General features: G+C 41.6%; 1 protein-coding gene across 1 annotated transcript; it reads left to right on the forward strand.

Annotated features, from left to right (window-relative positions):
- The first annotated feature begins 258 nt into the window (after window positions 1-258).
- Acta2 (actin alpha 2, smooth muscle) lies at window positions 259-15,497 on the forward strand. Its single transcript, XM_008837842.3, has 9 exons — window positions 259-412; window positions 3,192-3,343; window positions 3,972-4,100; window positions 6,886-6,996; window positions 8,774-8,858; window positions 9,248-9,409; window positions 10,864-11,055; window positions 12,790-12,971; window positions 15,206-15,497. The coding sequence occupies exons 2-9, from the start codon at window positions 3,215-3,217 to the stop codon at window positions 15,347-15,349; spliced, it is 1,134 nt and encodes a 377-aa protein (XP_008836064.1). The 5' UTR covers window positions 259-412; window positions 3,192-3,214; the 3' UTR covers window positions 15,350-15,497.
- The last annotated feature ends 10,200 nt before the right edge of the window (window positions 15,498-25,697 follow it).

Genomic DNA, 25,697 nt, shown 5'->3' on the forward strand with positions numbered 1-25,697 from the left:
ATGGCCTAAAAGGCCAGCTTGACTGCAGGCTGGCATCTTCTGAGGAATGTACAAACCATGCCTGCATCTGCCTCATGACGTTAACCCAGTGTCTCTGGGCATTTCAACAGTTGTCCTGAAAGCTCTAGATGTTTATCTCCCATAGGCAGCTGAGCTGCCTCCTGTTTCATGAGCAGAGCAGAGGAATGCAGTGGAAGAGACCCAGGCCTCTGGCCACCCAGATTAGAGAGTTTTGTGCTGAGGTCCCTATATGGCTGTGTTAGACTGAACAGCTAGCTCCAGCCTGTCTTTGCTCCTTGTTTGGGAAGCAAGTGGGAGGGGAGCAGACCAAGGGGCTATATAACCCTTCACTGTTCAGCTTCCCTGGATACCACCCACCCAGAGTAGAGAAGCCCAGCCAGGCACCATCAGGGTAAGTGGCACCAACCCAGGGATGTGACTTAGAGATTCCAGAGGCTCTTTTATTACCCAATATAACCAGACATTGCCTGTGGGGATTTGGATGGCTTGTGCATTCTTTAATTTTTGAATAAAGATTTCTACTATTAAAATAATTGTAGCTTTTAGTTCTTATGATTTAACATTGAAAACAAGGCTAAAATGCAGCTCGATTTGATGTAGAAGGTGGAAAGGGAGATGGAATGAAATTCTGTTCATGCATGTTGTCTGTAAAAATCTGTTTATACTAAGCCAGCAGCCCAGATCCAGCAGCCTGTTGTGGGGTGAAGTCTAGCTGTATATGGCAAATTATTCATTTATTTCTATTTGGGCACTGGGAACTTCGGAATTTGCTTATGGTTTTTATTTAGTGTGGAGACGTCATCAGACAGTATTTTTAGTGCAGCTGAAGTGACTGGGAGTGGATGTCAGAAATTAGTGGGGACAGTTGTCTGGTCTTTGATTTAGACTGAATGTGTATATGATGATTTTTACTGGATGTGTATATTGCTTCTGGGTCTTCTTGGCTCTAACAGCTAACGTCCTATGTTGGAATTATGTGTCTCTTGAGCGTACCTGTGTCTTCACTTGTTAGGACCTGCGTCATTGGTCATTCACAGTAGAAAACCAACTTCTAGACTTTGTGCAAAGGAAAGAAGGAGTGGAGCTTGCATCTGACAACTCAGCCAGGGGAGGTCTGGCTTGCATTTCTCCCAGCCTCTAGCTCCCCTCAGCCCAGTGAGGCCAGAGTCATTGTGGAGCTAGCCTTGCTACCTCAGGCTGAATGGACGTAACTCGGGGCTTGGCAGCTTCTGCAGGGACTGGAGTTTTCATGCTGAGATTTTCCTCCCATTTTGTGCTTCATGACTAAATATGGTTTGCGTTTCAAGACCCACAAGCTGAGAACCATACCGTCCTTTCCTCCTCCCCTAACCACCCCTCCCGCTAACAACTCATTTTTGGCAGGAGATGCAGTCTACTTCACTGCAGCAAACTCCCTGACCCGGGTGCAGTTCCAAAAACAAACACTGGAGCCAGTATGTTTTACCTAATTAGGAAATGCTTTGCTCCAAACTAAGCTGCTCATTCAGGTTAGATAAGAAGCTGTAAACCACAGAGCCAGCTCCCTCTGGGAATACACAGACTCTTCTCTTCCTTTTAGAGTTTACTAAAAGAAGTTCCCGGGACATTTTTTTTTGGTGAAATATAACTACATTTTTACTGAATTTTGAGAGGTTTTTTTTCCTGCATTTTTACTGATACTGTGGATTAGCTTACTTTTTCTGAATATAATCAAACACAAGTATAAACCATGCCTGCCCAACAAAAAAGCTATTCGGGTTAACCTTTCACATTTTCAGAGAGCATTCTAAATGTCCTGTTTTCAGCCTTGATGTTCAGTGTGGAATGTAGCCTAGTGTATACAAATCACTTCCCTGGACTTTCTCATTTGTAAAAATGAGAGACTTAGATGACAGAGTCATTTTACTGGAGGCTTATGAATTTCCAAAACTTGTAAATCAATACTTCTGCTTCAAGCTTCTAAGTTTTGTTAAAAAGCCAAGCTTAAATGTTGGCTACTTATAATTTTGTTTTAAAACCAAAAGAGACATGCTCAATTTATCAAGTATGGATCTACACTGAAGGACATTCAGGGATTCAAATCATACTCTATAGGCCATATTATATATATGAGAGTTCATTAAGTTGGGTGGGGGCAGTGGAGGGGAGTGTGGAGGGGAGAGTGAATCTAAATGACAGCAAACTATATTGTCTGAAAAGCACAAAAAAATCAATTAAAAATTGTTTAAAAAATGCAGAGCTCAGGGATGAAACTGACAAACACCTGCAAAACCAGAACTTACCACTTTAAAAAATCCCTAGTCATTACCTTGATAAGAATAAGTAACTTTTTGTATAAAATGCATTTTAATGGGATCATATTGTTACTTTCTCTGACCCCTTAGTCTATTATGCTAGCTTATTGTTGGATTTTTTTAGCTTAATAGTGAAGAAAAATTATAATTTTAAGTACCTTCTTAGAAAATTTCAATTTAATTTTTTAAAGATAGCTCTTGTTATGTAGCTGAGGCTGGCTTCAAACTCATGATCCTCTGCCTCAGCCTCTCAAGTGCTAGGATTGTGGGTCTTGCTTTGTTTTTAATGTTTCTCTAAGTGTAAAAGCTCCTAAAGGATTTTCCTCTTAAACATTACATTAAACTGGAATTTTAACATTTCCAAATTTTTACATGCTGCTCAACTCTCAAAATCAACCTTCTGTGGAGAGAGAGAGAGAGAGAGAGAGAGAGAGAGAGAGAGAGAGAGAGAGAGAGAGAAAACCACTTTATATTTAGAAAAAAATGTGAGTGTGGTTTATTATAGACAGAAAAAATATATAGATAGTTCTTTAGCACTAATCTCCTTGTCCCTGGGGAAATCTTGTCTCATAGCTTGGAGTGCCCATCTCTGCCCTACAGTTTGTTCATTCTTCCTCAGTCTGACTTTAAAGTGCCATAAGAGACATGACACCCACTGTGCTGAGGACCAGTGGTGTTAACTTAGAAGTCAGAGTTTCAGTTTATCAAAGGCTTTACTGCATAGTGAAAGTGGTTCAAGACAAAGAATGTGTTAGCTGAGATTTGGGAAGAGCCTCCAGCTAAAAAAACAGAGACCTCAGTCTGTGGTTGGGAGTGGGCAGGTAAATGCTGGGGCTGTCTGTTACAGCAAGGGCTGCTTCTCCCCTGTTTCTGTAGAACCCAGGGAAGCTGCTCCAGCTATGTGTGAAGAAGAGGACAGCACTGCCCTGGTGTGTGACAATGGCTCTGGGCTCTGTAAGGCCGGCTTTGCTGGTGATGATGCTCCCAGGGCTGTTTTCCCATCCATTGTGGGACGTCCCAGACATCAGGTAAGCCAGATTCTCATTGAACAGAGAGAGAACAGGACTATAGGTTAGATTCTTCTGTATCCATGTATCTCCACAGATTGTTGCTTTCTGCCCAGAATTTACCTAACCCTGTTAAAAATATATCTGTGATGTTCTGGGATATAACCCAGTATAGAGAATGCACCTAACATGTACAAGGCACACACATAAGCACACACACACACATATACACACACACACTCACACACACTCACACTGGTGATGATTGATACCTAGGAGTAAATGGTAATTTCACATATCAAGCAGACAGATTATTTGGCAGTTATAAATAAGGGAAAGCCTGTCCCATATATATATATGTGTGTGTGTGTGTGTGTGTGTGTGTGTGTGTGTGTGTGTGTGTGCCTTTTATCTAGATATAGCTATGGTATCATTATCCTTGTTCACACCAGCAGCAGCAGCAGAGAGAGTTGTGGGTTGTCTTGATGTATATCATTGCTACTTTTTGGAAAGAAATGAAAACAAAAGCCCAGATCACCCAGCCTTGTACAGCTTGGTCTTAGGTGAAAGAAAGTATTAGCAGTGAAGTCAACTTTATACCTGTTAGCTGTCGAATAAATAATCAATGTGATATGTTGAACCTTCCTAGGGAGTGATGGTGGGAATGGGACAAAAAGACAGCTATGTGGGAGACGAAGCACAGAGCAAAAGAGGAATCCTGACCTTGAAGTACCCAATAGAGCACGGCATCATCACCAACTGGGATGACATGGAAAAGGTACTGAGAACTTTGTGCAGATTGAATCTTCAGGACACATAAGTCTATGTCCCTGGTTCAGAACAGCACGTGACTGCAGTAGAAAACAGCTGGCTCTCGTCACTCCATTTCACTTTTATTTGTTAATATTTAATTTGGATTATTACTCACTTTAAAAGCCTTGATATATTTCTCTTGAAAATGAACCCCTTGACTGTTGGTGGTTATAAAGTAACTGGAGGGACATAGTTCTTGTAGATGAGAGAAGCCCTTTGCTAGTGTGGGACCTGATTTCCTGTTACATCTGAGGATAAGCATCACAAGGACATCATGGCCTCACTCTGCCTCTCATCAGGGACTGAGTGACTGCCCACTCGACCAGTGCAACTGAGCCAAGGAGGAGCTGAAGCTCTGGGGGGAGGCTTAGCCAGCCCATTCTTGGTTGATTTTTATAGATTCACCATGAACAGTTTTTCTTCTCACAGTTGAAAAGAAGAGGGTACCACTGTGGATTTGGAACATCCTTGAATGCCCTCTAGCATGCTGAAATGCAATCATAACTGAAAATTTATGTTCTTTTTTCTATTTTTATACCTGACAATTTTAATGAATTTTAAAAAAATGTTTTCTATATTATATTGAGTAAGACCTTTTTTTGTAGACCATTATAAAAGAGATAATGGAAAGAAGACTTCAATCCAAGGACTATAGAGTTAGCTATTAGTCATTTTAGAAACACCAGTGACCTGAGATAACACTGAAGGAATGATGATAAAATGATATAATTTTTGATGTATCAAAATTATTAAAACTGCAACATCTGACCTTTTATATAAAACCTCTCAGTTTTCTACATCTGACCTTTTATGGAAAACCTCTCAATTTTCAGCAAAACACACACACACACACACACACACACACACACACACACACACAGAGTTTTAAAAACCACACACATGTAGTGTTGCTAGAATTTATTGATAACAATGCTTAAGCTTCTGTATCTCTACAAGAGCTGCTCATCCATAGCTCTGGCTGGCCTGTGGGCCTCAGGTTTGCACTATGGGGATGAAATTGTCACCATGGGAAAAGTGTTCTTTGGTAGTCTCTCCATGGAACCAACAGCATTGCAGCATGGATGTTCCTAGAGCGAGATTATTGGAATGGGAAAAAAAAAAACCCTGCACTTCTAACATTTAAATTCAAAGTATATTGTAGAGACAAGGAGAAGGAGAGTGAGGGAGGAAGGGAGTGTGGGAGAACTGGTGGGGTTTTAAAGCCTGTTTCAGGGTAACTACAGTGTATAACATATGAGTGACTGGATTTCTTGAGGAATATGCTTTTTTGTTTTGTTTTGTTTTGTTTCAATTTAAAGAGTGTGTTTATTCAATTAATTATCTAGTTAGTAAAAAAGGCGACAGTATTAAGGAGTAATTATCCATAGATCCTTACTGTTTATGAGTAAGCTAGCAACTGCTCAGCACCTACCTCACTTTTCTTTGTCAAAGGAGCAGAACTTTTTGATGTCTCCTTTCCTTCCTAGAAACTACAAACTCAGAAACAAGCAATCTGAAGCAAGACAAAGCCTTTACAATTGATTTGCCTTTGTTAATTTGTAAATCATCATCAGCCATTCTTGTTTAATTTTGTTTTAGTTCTGGGTAAATATATTTCTAGTGCTGTAATTCTTTTAAAAATTAATTCTTTTAGCCTTTCTTTATGATAGTGTGTTCTCTTTGATATCTAGGAATTAAAGAGGGTGCTCAGCTACAAAGCTGTAGCTTAAAGTTCTGTGTACTTTATCCACAGTACATTTATATAAACACTGCACACAGACAGGGGTGGATAGCTTTGGAAATGTCTGAAGGCCAATGTCTGCCCCGAAGGCATGTCAGTAGAAGTTGCTTTTCTCAGCTCTAGTGAGCAAAAATGCAGAGGGAAGCAGAGTCTGCTCTGCTCTTAGACACACACACACACACACACACACACACACACTGTAAAGAACAGTTTCTCTCTAGAAGCATTCAACATGGCAATGGGTGTTCAGGTCAGTTTCATTTATTCATTCATGTGTCCTTTTATTTATTAACCTAAATCATTTTCCCATGAATAAACTAATGATAACATTTATTCTGGACAAGCACTGGGTTGACTAGTTACCCAAGGGTTATTTTATTTAATTCACATAAGGAACCAATGAGGTACATACTAATTATTTTCTTCTCTATTTTACCAATGGTGAGACTAGAGCTGAAAAGAATTGGGCTGGAGAGATGGCTCAGCAGTTAAGAGCACTGGCTTTTCTTGCAGAGGACCAGAATCCTGTCACCCACATGGCGGCCAACCTATAATTCCAGTTCCAGGGGATACAGTACCTGCTTCTGTCCTCTGTGGACATTGCACAACATGGGTGCACTTACACACATTAAGGCATAACACTCATACACATAAAATAAAAATAAATAAATAAAAATTTAAAAAAGAAAGAACTAAGAACTTGCTAAGTTTGTGCAACCAGGAGGTGGTTCAGCCGAGGTTTGAAGCCATGTCTGACTGCAGAGTCTGTGCCCTTGACCACACCATCCCACCTCACAGACTTGGGTTCAGGTTTTTTTCTCAGTCACACATTGGATAGGAATCCTTGCGTTTAGCGTTTGCATTTTCTGAGCTTCAGTCTCCACACTGAGCAGTTGAGGACTTGATTTCATCTGATCTTGGTTTTGTTCTGCCGGTTCGGCTCTGTTTTCAGGATCCGCAGCTCCCCACAACAGCTCATCACTGTGTCTCTCTTTCCTTTCCTCTCTAGATCTGGCACCACTCCTTCTACAATGAGCTTCGCGTTGCCCCTGAAGAGCATCCGACCCTGCTCACGGAGGCTCCCCTCAACCCCAAGGCCAATCGGGAGAAAATGACCCAGGTAAATGTTTGCTCTACCATCCAATTCCATTGGATTATGAACAAGTCTGATTAGAATAAAACTATACAAGACAGTGGCGAGAAGGCTTTAACTAGCAGTCGCCAACAGACGGATTCCTTTCCAAGAGCTCAAGGATACCAAAGGGCAGAGAAATCTTTATGGTGCTCACATCCTTACTGCAAAACGCATTTTGCCTCCAAGAGGAAAGTTAAAAGTTTTAATTGAGACAGGGACATATTTAGCTTTAGACACTTCTCCAAGTCATTTCAAAAGCAGTATACCTGTAGTAGGAATTTGGGTTCTGGAGTCAGATACGTTTAGGTTGGAAAACTGGATCTGAGAATTATTAGTAAAAAGCCCATGTAATTTCAGAGAGCCTCCGTTTCTTTGTTTGTTGGGAATAGAACTGTTATAGTTTTTCAAAGAATTGGCGTGTAGACTAATGATGCAAAAACAATGCTAGCATAAATGTACCTGATCCAACAAGTCATGGCAATTACAGTTATTACTGTCTGTGTGAAGCTCAAGACCATGCAGTCAGAGGCAATCCAGAACAGAAAGTTCTAGTTTGGGTGAGCTATTAAATAATAACATCTAATGTCAGTTCCACACACGCCCTGGTCAAGCACTGAGGAACATTTTAGGTGCACTTTTTAATTCCCAATCATCTGCAATAGGAACTATTATTATCTTGATTATTTAAATGAAGAAATTAAGGCTCAGATGCACTAAATGATTTTCTTAAAGTCACATAGTTAGGAAATGCGGTGCCTGGAGTTGGCCCATGGTCTTTTCTCTCTGAAGAATCACAAATGTACACACTGCAAGGCCTCTTCTTTGGAAGAGCATTTGATGCTTATACCAGCACACCGGCTGCTCTGGGAATCATTCTACCTCACAAAAAGTGCTGTTTCTAGTAAATCATTAGTCTTGAAGGGAGAGAAATGATTGAGAATTATGACTCTCTAGAAAAAAATCAGATATTAATTCTGGTTCATAGAGTAGGTAGGGTATTACAAAAAATGAAAGCCTGGGGACAGACATCCTTTGATACATGAGTGACCTAAAGGGCCCTGGTTTTAATCTTTTCCCTGGGTTGTGTGAGTTAGTGCATTGGCATTTGTATGTGGCCATTTATTCCAGAATGTAGGTCCTGTCTGCCAGGACCAGAGCCCTCCTACCACACCCAGAGCGATCTAATTCCAGAGCTAACATTGACTCAAAATTGCATAAAATGTGGAACAGATTAAATTGAACCCAAGACAGATCACACAACCAGGGTTATTCCCAACCAGTCTGTGCATTAGGTAGGTTTATTTATTTCTGCTACTTGAATGGTGTCTTTTCTTTTTCTTTTGTCTTTGATATAGTTAATAATTTTTACATTGTCCCCCTGAGAACTCACTTAGTCTAAATCTCTTCTATTTACATTTAAGAGATCAGGGGGAAAAATGTATGCTAGTTGATTCCCACTGTAGTGAATACTTTCCTATTCAAGTCAGGGCCACGACCAGGGCCAACAGCTAGTTGCTCTTTACTCTGCCAGGTCCTGTGTGCAGTACACATTGCTGTCTCCCTTTCCCTCCCATAAGGTCATCAATGTGATGGCTTTTCTATTGCCATCTTTGTTCTTTTTATGTGGCCAGGGCCGCTTGGCCTCCTTTCCCTTGGTCTCCTATGCCAAGGACCAGTCTGAATCTAGCAATGTGGTGTGTTCCTAAATGTTATTTGTAACACTGATATTTGTAACACCATTCACTTAGCTCTTTCTTTACAGATTATGTTTGAGACCTTCAATGTCCCAGCCATGTATGTGGCTATTCAGGCTGTGCTGTCCCTGTATGCCTCTGGACGTACAACTGGTAGGTAGCCAGATGAAAAGAACCTTAACCAACTGAATACACCACAAATGTGAGATATGATGGCTATAAACATGTGGGTTGTGATCAATTGCAGGCGAGTTAGAATTGACAAGGATGATCCCAGCCCTAAAAGATCTTCTTGCCTTTTGAGAATCAGCCGTGTACCTCTTATCTCTAGCAGGGCTTTTTTTTTTTTCTTAATGGTTTCCCTCTTCCTGCTCTTCTCCAAGCCCTGTCTCACCTCACCTCTCCTATCAAATGCATTCTTTCTTCTTTCCATATAAGAAGCTAAGGAATTGCTCCTCCCCAAAGTACTCCCTTCTACAAAACTAGCAAATAACTATGCACTAGCTGCCATGGTGATTTGTATCTACTCAATTGTCCCCCAGGTATTGTGCTGGACTCAGGAGATGGTGTAACACACAATGTACCCATATATGAGGGCTATGCTCTGCCCCATGCCATCATGCGTCTGGACTTGGCTGGCAGAGATCTCACCGACTACCTCATGAAGATCCTGACTGAGCGTGGCTACTCCTTTGTGACTACTGGTAAGACACAGAGGAGGCCGAAGGAAGTGGGTGGAGGACAGCATGGTGCTCACTATAAGTTACAGGAAGGACTACTGTCACCATTAAATGAGGTGATGGGGCCAGCGAGATGGCTCGGTGTGCAAAAGTGCTTGCTGTGCAAGCCTGATCATCTAAGTTTGATCTCCAGAACCCAGAGTGGAAGGAGAAAACTGACTCCTAAAAGTTGCCTTCTGACTTCTACATGTGTGTCTTCTCTCATAAACACATACATACACACACACACACACACACACTAATAAAAATAACTAAAATTTTAAAATAATGAACAAATAGAAATGATGGGATAGAGATTTGCCTACAGCAAGACCTGACTCCAATGCATAGAGCAAAGAACAGCTTTTCTTTCTATGTGATTTCTTAGACATTAATGTTGTGAGCAACTTGGAGTGAATATACTTGTGTTTATGGTGCTAGAGATCCAATCCAGGACCTTGCATATGCTAGATGGACAAGCACTCTACCACTGAACCCCAGTCCCAGCCCCATCCCTTCTTGGATATTTTTTAATCACTGCATTCACAAAGAGAAAAGGAAGTGTGAGGATAGAAAAAGGGTGATGATTGGCAATCTTTGGAGACATCTAAATAGGACCTGAGTCCCAATTGTCACCTACTAGCTGTGTGACTTTGGACATGTTAACCAACACTGCTAAGCTATAGTCACTTTATCTGTAAGATGATCATAATCATAGATTCTACTTCCCATGATTATTGTGAGTATGAAAATCTATAATGCTGTTGAACACTCAGCATAGAGTAACATTCAATAATTGTTAGCTATTATTAACACAGAGTAATAACAAGCAGTAATGTTCATGTGTCTTCATCAAAGCTGGTGGCATTCCCTCTCCCTTAACAAGTGTTAGGACACTTAGAACTACCAGTGCTCCCTCAGTTCCCATGGCTCTAATTGCCTGAACAATCCTCACAAATCAGCAATTTTCTAAATTTTAGGTTTCTGGATATGCTTGAAGCTAATTCTAGGCTCCATGTTTCAGCCCAGACAAATGTTACAGCCTTTTTTTCTGATATGATACTGAATTAATTCCATTCTTATTCCCCCAAAATACCACCAAAAGGCTAGCAGGGCCCAGGTGTAGCCAGTACCTTAGAAGCTCAAAGCACAGGAGTCTGAATGGCAGGCACCCACTTCTTTCATATCCCCTCCCACATGTGCTACTGGAGGCTTTGGGACTGGGGCTGTCTTGAATGAGCACCTGCTTCTTTCTGAAAAGCAATAATAAATGATAAGTGTCAAAAACTGAGCTGACATCTACTTGGTCAAGGCAACATGAATATTTGAGGCTTTCTGAAAACTCTGGGGCCCCTGAGGAGCTGATTAGGCAGGAGAGTGGGGTTTTAGCCTCTACATAAACCCTAATGTGTGCCATGATGTTTGTATCTGCTTGACAGCTGAGCGTGAGATTGTCCGTGACATCAAGGAGAAGCTCTGCTATGTAGCTCTGGATTTTGAAAATGAGATGGCCACTGCTGCCTCCTCCTCATCCCTGGAGAAGAGCTACGAGCTGCCTGATGGGCAGGTGATCACCATTGGGAATGAACGCTTCCGCTGCCCAGAGACCCTCTTCCAGCCATCTTTCATTGGTAGGCAATGGAGAGGGAAGTCACCCTATTCTCAGCCAGGCCTTGGCTGCAATTCCCCATTTGCAAATAGAAAATCAAGGCTTTAAGACCAAAACCATTTGTAAACCAGGGACGGGAAAGTACCACATTTTCAAAATTAGAAGGCAGGAAGCCAGGCAAGGAGTTGACCTCCTAGGCAAAGTCTCATATTTTGTAGTTAATCAAAAAGCATTATTGATGTATAATGTAATTTTTTTGTTTTATTTATTATTTATATTTAATGTATATGCGTGTATTTCCTGCATGTAGGTAAGTGCACCTATGTCGTGCAGTGACTACAAAGAACAGAAGAGGCTGTCAGATCCCCTGGAACTGGAGTCACAGACAGTTGTTAGCTGTCATGTGGGTGCTGAGATTTGAACTCAGGTCTTCTGCAAGAACCATCAGTGCTCTTAACCACTGAGCCTTCTCTCCAGCTCCATAATGTAAAAACTAAACATTATCTATGTTTGGGATACAGTGGAGCCAAGGAACGGTTGGGTAAAACAACAGGTGTGCTGCGAAATTGGGAATAGTGAGGGATGAGAAAAACCAAGGAGTGAGGGTGTAGAGGGCATCTCCCCTGTGATCCCCTTGACTCTGGAAGGCTGCCCTGTGTGCATTTCAGCATACTTCTTGTGGGTCTAGACCCAAAGGAACCAGTCAGTATACCTCAGAGATATCATGCATGTGTGTATTACTAAGTTATGAAGTCAGCCTAGGTGCCCATTGATGGATGAATGGTAAAGGCAATGTGGTATGTACCACAGTGGAGTTTTATTCAGCTTTCAAAAAGAGCAAGATTATATCATTATTAGGAAAGTGGGTAGAACTGGGGATCATTAGGTTAAGTGAAATAAGCCAGGCTCACAAAGATAAGTATGGCATGTTTTCTAGCGTATGTGGAAATTGGAATAAAGAAGGGGTCTAGGGGTTCGGGGTCTGGTTTGAGACGTTGCTCTATTTTCATGATCTTGAGAACATCACTTAACCTCCCCAAGCCTCAGCTTCCTCCTGGATAAAACAAAGACTGTAATAGTACATCTAAAGTAAGATGGCTGGAAGGATTGCATGAGGTGTGCAGTGCCGTGAGGCCAGGATCCAGGCAGAACAAGCATGCAGCAATTAGATATTGTCAGCATTAACAGTGAGGTGGTGTTATTATTAGTCTAACTAGATCACAGTACTGAAAACGATAAGGTACGAACTAGAGATTTATTATAAAAAGTCTGCAACAAGAAATTCAGGCCAAAAAATGTTTATCAGGATTGAAAAAGTAAGAAGAGCCCTTGTCTACAGAGGAGAAAGAGGTGAAACAGCTTTCTGATGATTCTGCTATTTGATCTTGGCTGTAGGAGACAGCTGTCATGGAGAGATTCAGAGCCATGGAGTGTTCTGAGCAATGGCTGTGACCCTGGCCCTGCCCTTTACAAGCAGTCTGATAGCCTTGCCCCTTATTTGAACCATACACAGCAGGGTCTATAGAAGAATTGGTGCTAGCATGTGGTCACCTCACCTGGAAACTACTGCAGTCAAGCTCCTCATTAGACATAGGGCATGAATCTAACAAGTCTCTTTGGACTTTAGGATGGTAGTTCCTAGATTATTAGGCCTGCCAGTCCCACCTAGTATAATCTAGTTCCTCCAGCCTCATCTTCCATGTTCAACCTGAGTTTTCCCAACACCTAAGCACTACGGATTGTGTCTCTTTTCCAGGCATGGAGTCAGCTGGCATCCATGAAACCACCTATAACAGCATCATGAAGTGTGACATTGACATCAGGAAGGACCTCTATGCTAACAACGTCCTCTCAGGGGGCACCACCATGTATCCAGGAATTGCTGACAGGATGCAGAAGGAAATTACAGCCCTCGCACCCAGCACCATGAAGATCAAGGTACTGTTCAGTGGACAGGCCCAATGGTTGTACCACCAGTGTGTCAGCACTACATGTGAAGAACTCTTTGAGGTCATACGTCCTCATGGCTTCCAGGGCCAAGCAGTCTGTAAAAAGTCACATCTCATACTTTATACATAAGTCAGTTGGTTCCCAAGAGAATCTGTAATACTTTACGTAAAATTTGATCCATACTTATCTTCACCCATCAGCTACTTTCAGCAGCTGCTGTCAAGACTAACAGACTCCCCAGAGCCCTTATCTCTTCAGAACATTTTGTTTCTTATCATCACAGAAACAGTGCATCTCACACGTAGAACATTTAAAAAAGTACAGCTGAGCCAGACATTGCTGCAGCAGTTCAAACCCTCCAGTTATAGCAACTTGCATTACTCTACTGCTAAATATGACTGCACCGCAGTAGGAAAATGAATGTTCTTTCCTCAGCTCTGTCTTCTCTGACACACCTTTCAATGCTGACACCCAAACACACAAAATGGCTCTAACATGACTTGCCTCAGTCTCTGGGCTACCTGGGATTCCTAGCACTCAGGGTCCCTGTATTATATACATTTGGGGTCCCAAGTAAGGGAACTCGGAGATTAAATGGAGATCACTCCCATGGCTACCTGTGGCTGGTGACTTCTCGTCACCACTCTCTGAAATCATCAGAAGTCCACACTAAGATCTTCTGACTCATGTCACAAGAAACGAGAGAAGGAACACTTGGTCACAAGCATGCAAGGCAGCCAAGAAAGTTCTCTGTTGTTTGCAAAGGGTGTGTGAAAGTGAGATAGATGTAAACACACACACCCTACATGAAATCCTGCCCTGTGAGACTGCAGAATGAGCTGGGAGCAACTGCTTTCTGGAGGGCCTTGGATGCGTGACTGACCAGCTCATACCCCTCTCACTCCCCACACTGGAGGGAGGGGATGCAATTAGCTGTGAGTGTGCTTCACAGGAAACCCAGTTGAAACCTACAGACAGGCTGTATGTAGTAAGAGTTAGGAAATTCTCAGTTCTCCAAACTTTACTTCTTAAATGGCAATGATTGTGAAACTTTGGGGCCCAGTATGGTAAGATAATACAGAAAGCCATTAGAACCTGGGACACCAGGATTACACATTCAGGGAAGGAACTTGGATGAGGGAAATGTTTGGGAACTCCCTGTACTGTATTTGCAACATTCTAGAAATTTACAGTTATCTACCCCCGCCCCCCCCCAAAAAAAACCCACAGTCAAAATAAAACAAAACTCCTGTGAAGGCCCTGCTTTGAAACTGGACCTGACACTGATACTGATACTTGTCACAGCTACTGATAACTTCCTTCAGCCTTTCTCCTTGCATGGGACACAAGATGCATTAACTACTTACTCTTCAAAGTGACTATGGGAACTAAATAAGCTGATATGTGTAAAATGCTTAGCACAGAACTGACACATAGTGAGAGTTTAGTTATTGCCAGTTCTTCTCATTGAGGAAAAAATGGATGTTGAACCAGCACTTGAGGCTAAACAGAAAGTAAAGCCTTTATTGGCACTTCAGAAACACTTTGTTGACTAGAGTGTTCATTGCTACCAGAAACTAAGGCTGGAGTAGAACTGGCTGTTGCTCAGCTCTAAGTAGCTTTTTAGTTACTGTGGTGGATCGGACCCTGGCCCGATGCTCCACACTCTGCACCTAAACCACTCATTTGCTGAAGAAATGTGAGCATGCCCTCCACTTCAGGCCTTATGCTCCAAATTAGTCCAGTCAACTCAGAGGAATATTCATCCTAAGAGGGGGAGACTCAGGCCTCCATGGCAGACCGTGCAGGTGGGTGGGATTTCAGAAGGTAGCAGCCAAGTTAATCAGGGACATTTGCACAATTAACTCTAGCACAATTCAAACATCTCTGCACACCCCAGTGCTTGTTTCCACAGAAAGCACCTGCGTACTGAGCTCCGAGGCACATGCCTGGTATCAGAGGCTTTGTCAGGGCTCTTACGCAAGAGCGGCTCATGATCCAGGCCACTTCATTTTTGCCGAATGATGAAATAAGGGAATTAGGAATGGTTTAGCATAGATAGCATGAATGAAACCAGAAAAATTAATGTGCTCACTAAGACATGTCAAGACCCACAGGCTCTTCAATAACCCATCATCCTAGTGGGAAGAGTGTCCTGGCTTTCCAGGAAATGCTGACATGAGGCACTTCCCCCTGACACTAACGCTCTTTATTACCAACAGATAATTGCCCCGCCGGAGCGCAAGTACTCTGTCTGGATTGGCGGCTCCATCCTGGCCTCTCTGTCTACCTTCCAGCAGATGTGGATCAGCAAACAGGAGTACGATGAAGCTGGCCCCTCCATTGTCCACCGCAAATGTTTCTAAGTCACCTTCCTGCTCTCTGTCTCTAGCACACAACTGTGAATGTTTTGTGGATCAGTGCCTTCAGTACCTTTCCAAGCCATTCCTAGCTAAAGCTCTGACTCGTTGCTCATGTTTTTTAAAAAATAAATCTGACATATGCTACCGGTAATGTCTAGCCTGGCCTATCAACTGGGGTCACTTCTCCTAGGTGGACCTCACCCGTTACAGGTTGGCTCCCTCTCGTGGTTGAAGAAGAATGCAACACAATCAAGATGACAGGTTCCTAGGCAATGGGCAAAAGTACTTCAACAGCTTCACTTAAATATTGCAAACAGGAAGAATTTGAGAACACACAGGAGATTTATATACTACATATACTACATTAAAAATGTCAATAGAGCACTCGGGAGGCAGAGGCAGGCTGATCTCTGTGAGTTCCAGGCCAGCTGGGGTTACAGGGAGACCCTGTCTCAAAAACACCAAAAAAAGTCAAAAGTCAATAGAAAAATCTAGAGTGACTTCACAACTTTCTGAGTGACTATATAAACTGGCAGCCCAACTGGTAAAATCAACAATTTTACATATATTTGAAATTCAGAAATTTATTTTATTAAATTCATGTCTTTTGTATTAAAGTGCACACATTTATACAAGAATATGCATGTGTGACTTTTAATATAGAAGGTGTGACTTTTAAAATGTACATACTTTATATTATACCTTGTATGTTTAAGAAGGTATAACTTTTGAGTTTTTGCTTTTAAAAAACATACCTTTTCAACGTATATTTTTATTAACTTTTTTGCATTTCATACAAAATATCTTAATCATCTTTACACCCCTCCCTCATTCGCACCCTCCGTACCCCCCAGAATTTCATGCATTCTGTCATATATGTTAAGGCCCATTGAGTCAAGTTTGTGTCCCCAGACGTCCCTCAGTGCAAATTCATCCACTGGAGTCTAGTCAGCCTATCTAGAGTCTCTTCATTAAAAAGATCAACTGTCCCTCATCCAGCAATAATCAGTTGCCAATAGTTCTTTGACTACGGTTGGTGCCTGCTGCCCATTTCCCCAGTTCTATACCAAGTTTTTGTCTGATTGAGTTTGCATGGGTCTTGTGTATGCTAACACCATTGTTGTAAGTTCATATGAGCAAGTTCCTGGAGGCCTGGAAGATTCTGTTTCCTTATGATCATGCGCCAACTTTGGCTCCTACAATCTGTCTTCTGCAATGGTCCCTGAGCCATGGGTGGGTGAGGTTTAATATAGGAGTCATATCCAGGGACATACTGTCTGCAGTCTCTTATTCTCTACACCTTGGCCAACTGTGGCCTTCTGTGTTCATTGCCCTCTGTTGCATGAGGAAACTTCACTGGTGAGAGTTGAGAGATGCATTAGTAATCTCTACACCCTGTTCCACTGTGTTCTGTAAACCTTAGGTATAGAGCTTCCATTGTAGAAGTGTCACTTAAGGCTGGGAATCTCTCAGTCACCTATTCTCTGTGTGTGACATGACTAGTTGTGGAACTCCATAATAGTCTCAATCTGTTGCAAAAAGAAGCTTCTCTGATGAGTGGTGAATGGCATACTTGTCTGTAAATATAAGGATCTGTATTTAGCATACAGTAAGAAATTACATTTGTAAGTAAGGACATAACAGAGGTAGGGTTTTCTCTAGGATCTATGACCTCTCCAGTCATGTGTTTTCCCCCCATTAAGAAAACTTTAAGTCCAATTAGATAGTTGTTGATTACTCTGTTGCTGAAGACAGGACATACTTAGGACACCGGACTTGGAGCAATGGAGCTGAAACTGACCAGGAAGCCTCCTCCCTAAAGACTAGCTGTCACAGTTATAGAGGATACTATGTAAGCTGCTAAGGGAAAAAATCAAGTAATTGTCCAACCCCAGCTTTAAATCCTAATAACTACAACAATGACCAGCACAACAAACTATAGTTGTATAGCAGTGGCACTTTTATCTTGGGAGTAAACAAAAAATACAGTTTTTTAGGATACAAAATTTTTACTATGCACCCAAATCGTATCTTTCCCTTCTTTTGATCAATATCTGTCTCAAAAATAAAGCTGTAGATATATTTACACCAAAAGGAAGGGAAGAAACATAATACTTTCTAAGGACAAGTCGTGTCAATCATCACACAAAGGGTTTTCAACACTTTGTCTCTGTTTCTCAGAGCTACCTGGAGATAGCTTATATTATTAGCCATTAGATGCGAAGACCAAGGTTATTTCAGAAATGCAGTTACTGACTTCAACTTCTCCTCTGCCCTTGAACCTGGGGCATTCAAAGATGCTTAAAAAAACACACTGCCCTGTCCTTAGAGTCTCGATGTTGAAGCTCTTTTTTATCTAGGGCGTTTCACAGCTTCAGCAGTTTCCCAGCAGGGAGGTGATCATTCTTTTATAAGGTCCAAGTGTGGTCAGCAGTTGTTTATCGTGGGAAGTGGTGCAGAGATCGAGGATTTAATGGCGGTTTGGTCCAAAAAGGCCAAGCGTCCTTTGGTTTCTCTAGCTCTGTAGCTCATTAAGATGAATAAACAGTCAGAACTTTAACCTGCTGGGCATGTGCGATGATCAAATTCTGTACCAAGCTCTTCATATTAGGGCCTCCTTTTTTAAAACCACCCTGTGGATTTGGTGTGATTGCCTTTTTACAGATGTGTGACTGAGGCTGTAAGTGGGTAAGGAACTTCCTGGCAGGGGCTGTACCAACTGGCTCCTATCTGGACTTTGTTTAAGCCTACACTCTTAAATGTCAGTCCAGCATTTATGAAAATCCAAGTCACACAGGTCAACCTTATTTGGGCTCTTTGAAATACGCAAATTCCTGGCCATATGGCCATATCCAATTCCTGCTGAACTAGGACCTCTGGCGGTAAGGCTAGGGACCACATTTCCCTGATAATTCTCATGTACATCAAAATGTGAGAGCACTGCTACAAATTCATGCTTGCAGACAAAGGAATTCCTAACACACTAGACTTACATTTAAGGATTAGTGTACAGATACTTGTTACCATATCACAATGTATTTGTACATTTTCACAATTTAGACAAAAGTCACCAACCACTGTTGTCACTATAGGGTTCACTTGAAGTTAAACAGATCATCATACTGGTGTGCTTCACATTTTCCACCAGAGAGCACACCATCTCTGGTGAAGGAGTTAGAGGCAGGCATGCTCAGTGGTAAAAATCAGAAAAAATCCAGAATCACCCACTGAAAGAGCATTTGTGAAATGTCCCCTCCCTCTGACTCACCTGGTGGTGGTGCCTTTGCACCTCTTCCTGTCAGCTGTAAAACATCAATCCTCTCTGGTTCCACAAGAAGCTCAGTAACTTGAAGGGCTGGGCTTTCCACAGATTGGAGTCCTGAGTTTCACAGGAGTGTCCTGAGGGGGTGAAAGCCACAACATATGATGGGACACCTGTGATCCAGGCACCCTGAGGCTGCTGTAGTGGACCAAGAGTTCTTGAACTCTTTTGGAAGAGGAGGAGGAAAGAGGAGGCGGAAGAAGAAGAAGAAGGAGGGGGGCAGCACCACACAGGATGGGCTGTCTTCTCAGTTCTCTTCTCTCCTATAGCAATACAAGCTAGACTCTGCAAGGATGAGAAAATCCTTCTGTGAGGACCAATTTTCCTATGGCAGGCTTTTGAGATGCCTGAGAGTACCACATGTTTCAAATTAACATTAGATTCTCATCAAACAGCCTTGGCTGGGAGCAGACACATGGAAAGAAGCATTGCTTTAAAAAAATAAGAACTGTCATCAGTATGGCATCATGCGCAGCCAGGAAATTGTGCGTGTACCACTTCCAGCACAGAGCAGGCTGGAGAAGAATTTCTGGTGGTAGAGGAAGGGGCTGCCATATTTTAGCCGGAAGGCAAGGTTGCAGCTAAGCATATTAAAAGAGAACCTTCTAGAAGAAAAGGAATGGGACAGCGCAGTGTGTGCTTGCTCTTATCTGGGTATGAAAGCAGACATTTAAGTTAATTCCTTGGAGAGCTAGGTCAACTGAACCGATGACTGAGGGGTACTCACAGTATGCTGGATAGAGCAGCATGCAGCAAATGGATAAGGCAAAATTTTGTCTGACTTAGCTAGTCTATTGAGGAAGACAAATATTAAACACCTATCAGGGCACACTGTAAGGATTACAAAAGAAAGAATTATATGGGGTACAGGATCACATAGCCAAAAGCTCAGACTTGAGTCAGGGGATTATAGGTGTTATGTCTCCCTGGAGAGATCGTGGTGCTGAAGCAGTTTTAAGGAACGTTAGGCTCGGAGATATAACTTAGTTGGTGTTTGTAGCATGCATGAAGCCTTGGGTTCAAACTCCAGGACCACATAAACCCAGCATGGTGGTGCACACCTGTCATTCTAACACGGAGAGAGTATGGGTTAAATAAATTTTAAATTACAAGGTGTGCCTGTTAATGCAATAATGACATAACTTTCGGGTTAACAAACTGATTCCTGAGTGGATCTGAGACTCACTTCACAGGAAGGATTTCATGCTCAATACTGTGGAAGTAGTCAAAGGCCCATGCCTGGGGTGGTCATAGGTGCTAGGAGTGAACATGTTATCAAGCTGCCTCCTAAATATTCATGTTTATACTCATAGACTAGTGCTACCCTCAGCCTTGATCCAAGAAGCTTCTGTCTGCAGCAAATGGCTGTTCATCCAAGTTCGTGGTTGATCAAAGTGCTGAGAACAAGTGACTGTTGAGTGCTCAGACTTAAACTGCAAAGCTCAGGGAGCATCTCAAAAGAGAGCGTAGAAAGAATTTAAGAGCAAGACGAAGAGGAGGAGAGCCATGAAATGCTGTCTTCCAGGCATGGCATGGTCACAGCACTCATGAATTCACAGCAGTCAGAATTGCCTACCTAGGGTCTGTAAAAGACTGAGCCTCTAAACATTCACTCACAGACGGGAGAAGGACTCACAGGGGCTAGCCCCACCCAGGGAAGTGAATGGCAGTTGAGGGCTGCTGGTGGAGATGAAGTCATTATCTTCTGTGGTGTGACAATTGGTGATGCTCCAGTGGATAATATCATACCAATGCCCATGAGAACAGCCCTGGTTAAGCTCAGTGGGTCACAAAGAAAAAACTAAAGCAAAACAAAAAGCTACGACAGTGGGATGGGGACTTGGTAGGAAGAGAGGTGCTTGTGGTGGTGGAAGGGATGGGGGTGATGAGTGTGACCAGAATATATAGCTGTATGAAGATCTTCTGTGGTGTGACAATTGGTGATGCTCCAGTGGATAATATCATACCGATGCCCATGAGAACAGACCTGGTTAAGCTCAGTGGGTCACAAAGAAAAAACTAAAGCAAAACAAAAAGCGTGTGCTTGTACTTATAGGTCATGAAGCTGTATGAAGCTGTCAGAGGACCATTTAATAAAATTATATATATATATATATATGTATGTGTGTTTACATATATGTGTTTGTGCTTATAGGTCATGAAGCTGTCAGAGAACCATTTAATAAAAATTATATATGTATATATGTGTGTATGTGTGTTTACATATATGTGTTTGTGCTTATAGGTCATGAAGCTGTCAGAGAACCATTTAATAAAAATTATACATGTGTGTATGTGTGTTTACATATGTGTGCTTGTGCTTATAGGTCATGAAACTGGAAAGGGTTCACAAGAGGGGAGGAAAGAGGGAAACAGAATTCATGTGACAGCGTAGCAGAAAAGGGGGTTACCTGTAGGAGAAAGGGAACCAGCTGGAAGAGGAAGAGCAGGGACAAGGAATAAGATTACTGACAGTATGCATGAGGATGTTGTGATGAAATCCATTGTGTTGTACACTAACTTAAGAAATTCATTTTCAAAAAGATTCAGTGTCTTTAATCCCAGCACTGAAGAGACAGAGGCAGGTGGATCTTTGTGAGATCAAGGCCAGCCTGGTCTACATGTGAGCTCCAAGCCAGCTGTGGCTACAGGGAAAATTTATCTCAAAAAGACGAAAAAAAAAAAGAAAGAAAAAAGGAAAACATAGGGACTAGAGAGGTGGCTCAGCAGTTAAGAGTACCGGCTGCTCCTGAGGATTGGAGTTTGGTTCCCAGCACCCACATGGTGAATAGTAGGCATTGTACACATATGATGCACTTACATATATGCAAGCAAAACACTCATACAGATAAAATATAAATAAACAAAAATTTTTAATTAAGAAAACATAAAACAAATAGAATTGAGCTAAAAATGAGTAGAGGTTAAGTAGGCAGTAAATGAATGAAGAGAGGACAGAAGGCACTGAGGGTGGGGAGGCAGCAGGGGGCCTGTATGACCAGGTCCAGGACCCATTCCAGAGAGGGGCAGTGTGCTTCCTCTACAGAACTAAAGAGAATTCCAAAGTTCTTGCATGACCAAGACCACGACGCATTCCAGAGAGGGGCAGTGTTCGTCCTACACAGAACTAAAAGGAGAATTCCAAAGACTGGATCCCATGGAGATTTTAGAAGTGTCACTAGTTGGGTGTGGTGACACACATCCTAATCCCAGCATCCGGAGATGAAGGGAAGCACATCTCTCTGAGACAGAGGCCAGCTTGGTTTACATAGTGTGTTCAAGGCCAGCTGGGGTTTCAGGAATACCCTGTCTGAAAAAAACGTATGTGACTAATTGCACTAAATTGACTTTTCAAAGTAGGATTCATACCATTTTCTCTGTGAAATACTGTGTAGTGTGTTCAAGGCCAGCTGGGGTTTCAGGAATACCCTGTCTGAAAAAAAACGTATGTGACTAATTGCATTAAATTGACTTTTCAAAGTAGGATTCATACCATTTTCTCTGTGAAATACTGTCTTGGAATCATTTATGCATTGTAAACAAATAAGGCAGTTTTGAGTGAAATCTGACATCTCTGGTTCACTTCCCATTTTTGAGCATTTCATCTTGCAAGTTGATTAAATTATCCATCTTGCATCTGGGAATCAATTATTCAAATACTTTCATTCATTTATGATAGCTGCATCTATTCCAGAATGATCTCCTTGTAGCAACATCATGTCCAGGAAGGGCTGAAGAGGCTAGAAATGACTAGTTTGTTTGATTAGGTTTGTAACATAAGCTTTCTTCAAGGACATTGAGGGCCACACACACATTTCTGCCTTGGATAGTTAATGGAAAATTTTCAGGGGCTTAAATTTCAGGTATGTGGAAGGTGATTTTCAATCCTCAGAGGAAAAATATGGGACTATAAACACAGCACAGTCAAAATAGCATCACTCGGTAAAGGAAAAACACATCAAAATGGCAAATTCTCTCCTTAAAATATGGAACTAGCTCTTGTTCTTAGAAAGCAGTTTGTGATTTCATATGGATCTTCCACTATGCCTTTCCCCTTTATGAATGCAGAAACCCCTGGGCTTAATGACAAGCAGAAGCCACATTATTTAAAAGTGTTATTGATGGTGGTTCTTGCTGATAGTTCTCTTCTGTGTTTCTGACCCTACCAGCCAAAAGACCTGGCCATCCTTGACAAAATGAAATTCCTTTTCTACACATGGTGTTAGATTTCGGAGAGCTGAAGAGGAAGGAGTTTAAAGTTTAGAAGAGTCAGAGCCAGACCTAAAACAGGCAAGAAAAGTGTCCTCTGTATTCAGAGAACACAGCAAAGGACCAAAACCTTTTCAAGGAAGAAGGCATCTGCAGCCCAGGGGAGAGACCTTGAGGTTTTTGCAAGAAAGCTACCAGACACAGCTGCAGCTTGCAGGAGTTAATTCAGTGCCAGGGTCTGCCATCCTTGTGGTGATTGAGGGTCTCCTTCCTAAGATTATTTTCTCAGGCAGAGCAGGCAAGTTATTTTATGACACTGAAGGAGATAGGTTGGCTTCATAAACAGTTTCTCTCAGTCCAGGGAGAGACTAGTTGATAAGGTTTGAGTGAGGCCAGCTTCCCAATTTAGGACCATTTGGCCACTTTAAGGAATTTAGGTCTCTATGGCTCCCTTTAATGAAGCTTATGACTCTCCTGCAAGTCACACATTCTATCACATGGTATAACGAACTTATGACTAATCTAAAACTGGTCAACCACAAGAGTAAGTGTGATGAGAGTGAATGAGTTCTGGAAACTTCTGCCAGCTTCAATGTAGGGATAACTTTTAAAATGAACACAATCTGCTCTAATGACTTTTAATTAACCTTGACAGACTCAGTGAACCTTGTGTCTTGTGACTAGGGTGTTTCCTGGGAGCCTCAATTTGGTACTCCACCAAAAAAGATAATGAATGAATGTGGGTTTGCTTGAGAATTAATATATCAAAGCACTGAAAAGACAGCACTCCCATCTCCATTGCACACAGTGAAGATTGGAAAGGATACCTGACCTTGGGTAAGTGAGATATTCTAGAACTAGGCATGAAAAGGATGGATAGTCTTTTAAAGTAAGGGTGGATCCAAGCCGATACTTCGTCAATGAAGCTGGAGAAACCAGTTTGAATAAAAATGTGAGTGAGGCCTGACTTGGGAGCACAGTTCCAGGAGACAGACAGCTCCAAAAGATGTGTGGGGGAACAAGTGTCCTCCACATTCCAGTTTACTCTTCACTAAATTTAAGAATCATATTTTTTGTTCAGGCAATTTTGATGCTGATATAGTAACACTGTCCATAACCTTATTTTATTACTGAAATTTGATTCTGAAGGAATTAAGCTAATTGCTGTTCAAAAGTATAATGAAATATGTCCTATAAGCCAGGATAGCTATTAAATTTACAAAATGGAAAAGAAAGCACAGTGTGGATGAGGATGTAGAGAAACGGCAGCACAGCGGGTGGGAGTGGAATATGCTGCTACTGCTGTGGGAAATAATCTCAAGGTCAACTAAAAAGTTAAAAATGGAGTTTCACAGAACCCTACAATTCCTTTCCTTACTGTATACTCAGAAGAAATGAAAACAGTCAATCAAACAGGTACTGGTACATTTCCAAAAGGTGGTCACAGTCCAAAATGCTCCAGTTATGGAATGCTCAAACAACATATAGTATATACACACAGCAGAATGTTCCGATGTAGATGTGTGCTATAGACGAAACTTCTAAATGTTATGCCAAGCAGAAGCCAGACAAAATGGTTTACATAATATATGAATCTATTTATATGAAATATCCCATGAATATCCCAAACACATGAATCTATAGAGACAGAATGCAGACTGATAGTTGACATGGGCTGGGGGGAAAATGGCAAAAGAGAGGAAATTTCTTGCTGTGTGGAGTTTTTCTCAGGACAATGGAAGTGCTTTGGAATTACATAGAAGTAATGGGTATACAAGACTGTTCTAAGGCTACAGAACTGTGCATTTTAAAATGGTTAGTTTTACACTGTATAAGTTTCATTTCAATAAATTATTTTATTTTTGTTGTTGCAGTGATGGGGATGAAACACGGGGCCTCACACACTTAGCAATCACTTTTCCACTGAATTACACCTCTAGCTCTAATTAATTTTTAAATATATAACCTAATGTATTGTCCTGGAAAGAATTTTGTAAGTATAAAGTTTACTATTGAAAGAAACCTGCTAAATCAGTAAATTAACTACCTCATTTTTGTATGCAAAGAAGCCAAATTTTCAAAAAGTGATTTAAGTTGCCTAAGGCTTCTTCTGAAGTCAGGAAGACAGCAAATGTCTTCAGTAGTTAGTTTTCTTTGATTGTCAGCTTTTCTATTATGAAGAGACAGGAAACACTTTCTATTTTTGAAAACCTGTAAATGTTTTTTTCTTCTGAGAAAAGTTCAGAGAAGAGTTTTTTAAAAATACTCTTCAGATTCAACAACATGGATTTACCACTTATTCTGTGGACTGCCAGGACAGTGTCCAGTTCAAGTAAAGGATTTTAATTTCTCACTGTAAATTCTTGTTTACCTTATAAAGATATCCTGGACTCCTACATCTAGTTATCATTATTGGGTAGAGACTATCTTGTGCTTTATATCATGCCAAGGAATTTACTACAAACAAACCCAGAAAATACAGCCAGGCTGCAGTGCCCCATCCGGATTCTTCTTCCTCTCTCAACCTCTGACTCTCAGCACCCTGAATGCCACATACCACCGTGATATTAAAAGCATAATTGAGATTGGAGGGATGGCTTAGTGGTTAAGAGTACTGACTGCTCTTGCAGAGGACTTGGATTTGAATCCCAGCACCATACATGGCAGCTAACAACCGTCTATAACTCCACTTCGAGGGGACCCAACACCCTCTTCTGTCCTCCACAGGCACTGCACAGGCATGTATGGGTATACTTACATACATTCAGGCATAACATTCATACATAAAATAAAAAATAAATTAATTAAAAAAAGATTATA

This window comes from Nannospalax galili, unplaced genomic scaffold (genome assembly GCF_000622305.1).
Source record: "Nannospalax galili isolate Female #2095 unplaced genomic scaffold, S.galili_v1.0 scaffold498, whole genome shotgun sequence".
Lineage (NCBI taxonomy): Eukaryota > Metazoa > Chordata > Mammalia > Rodentia > Spalacidae > Nannospalax > Nannospalax galili.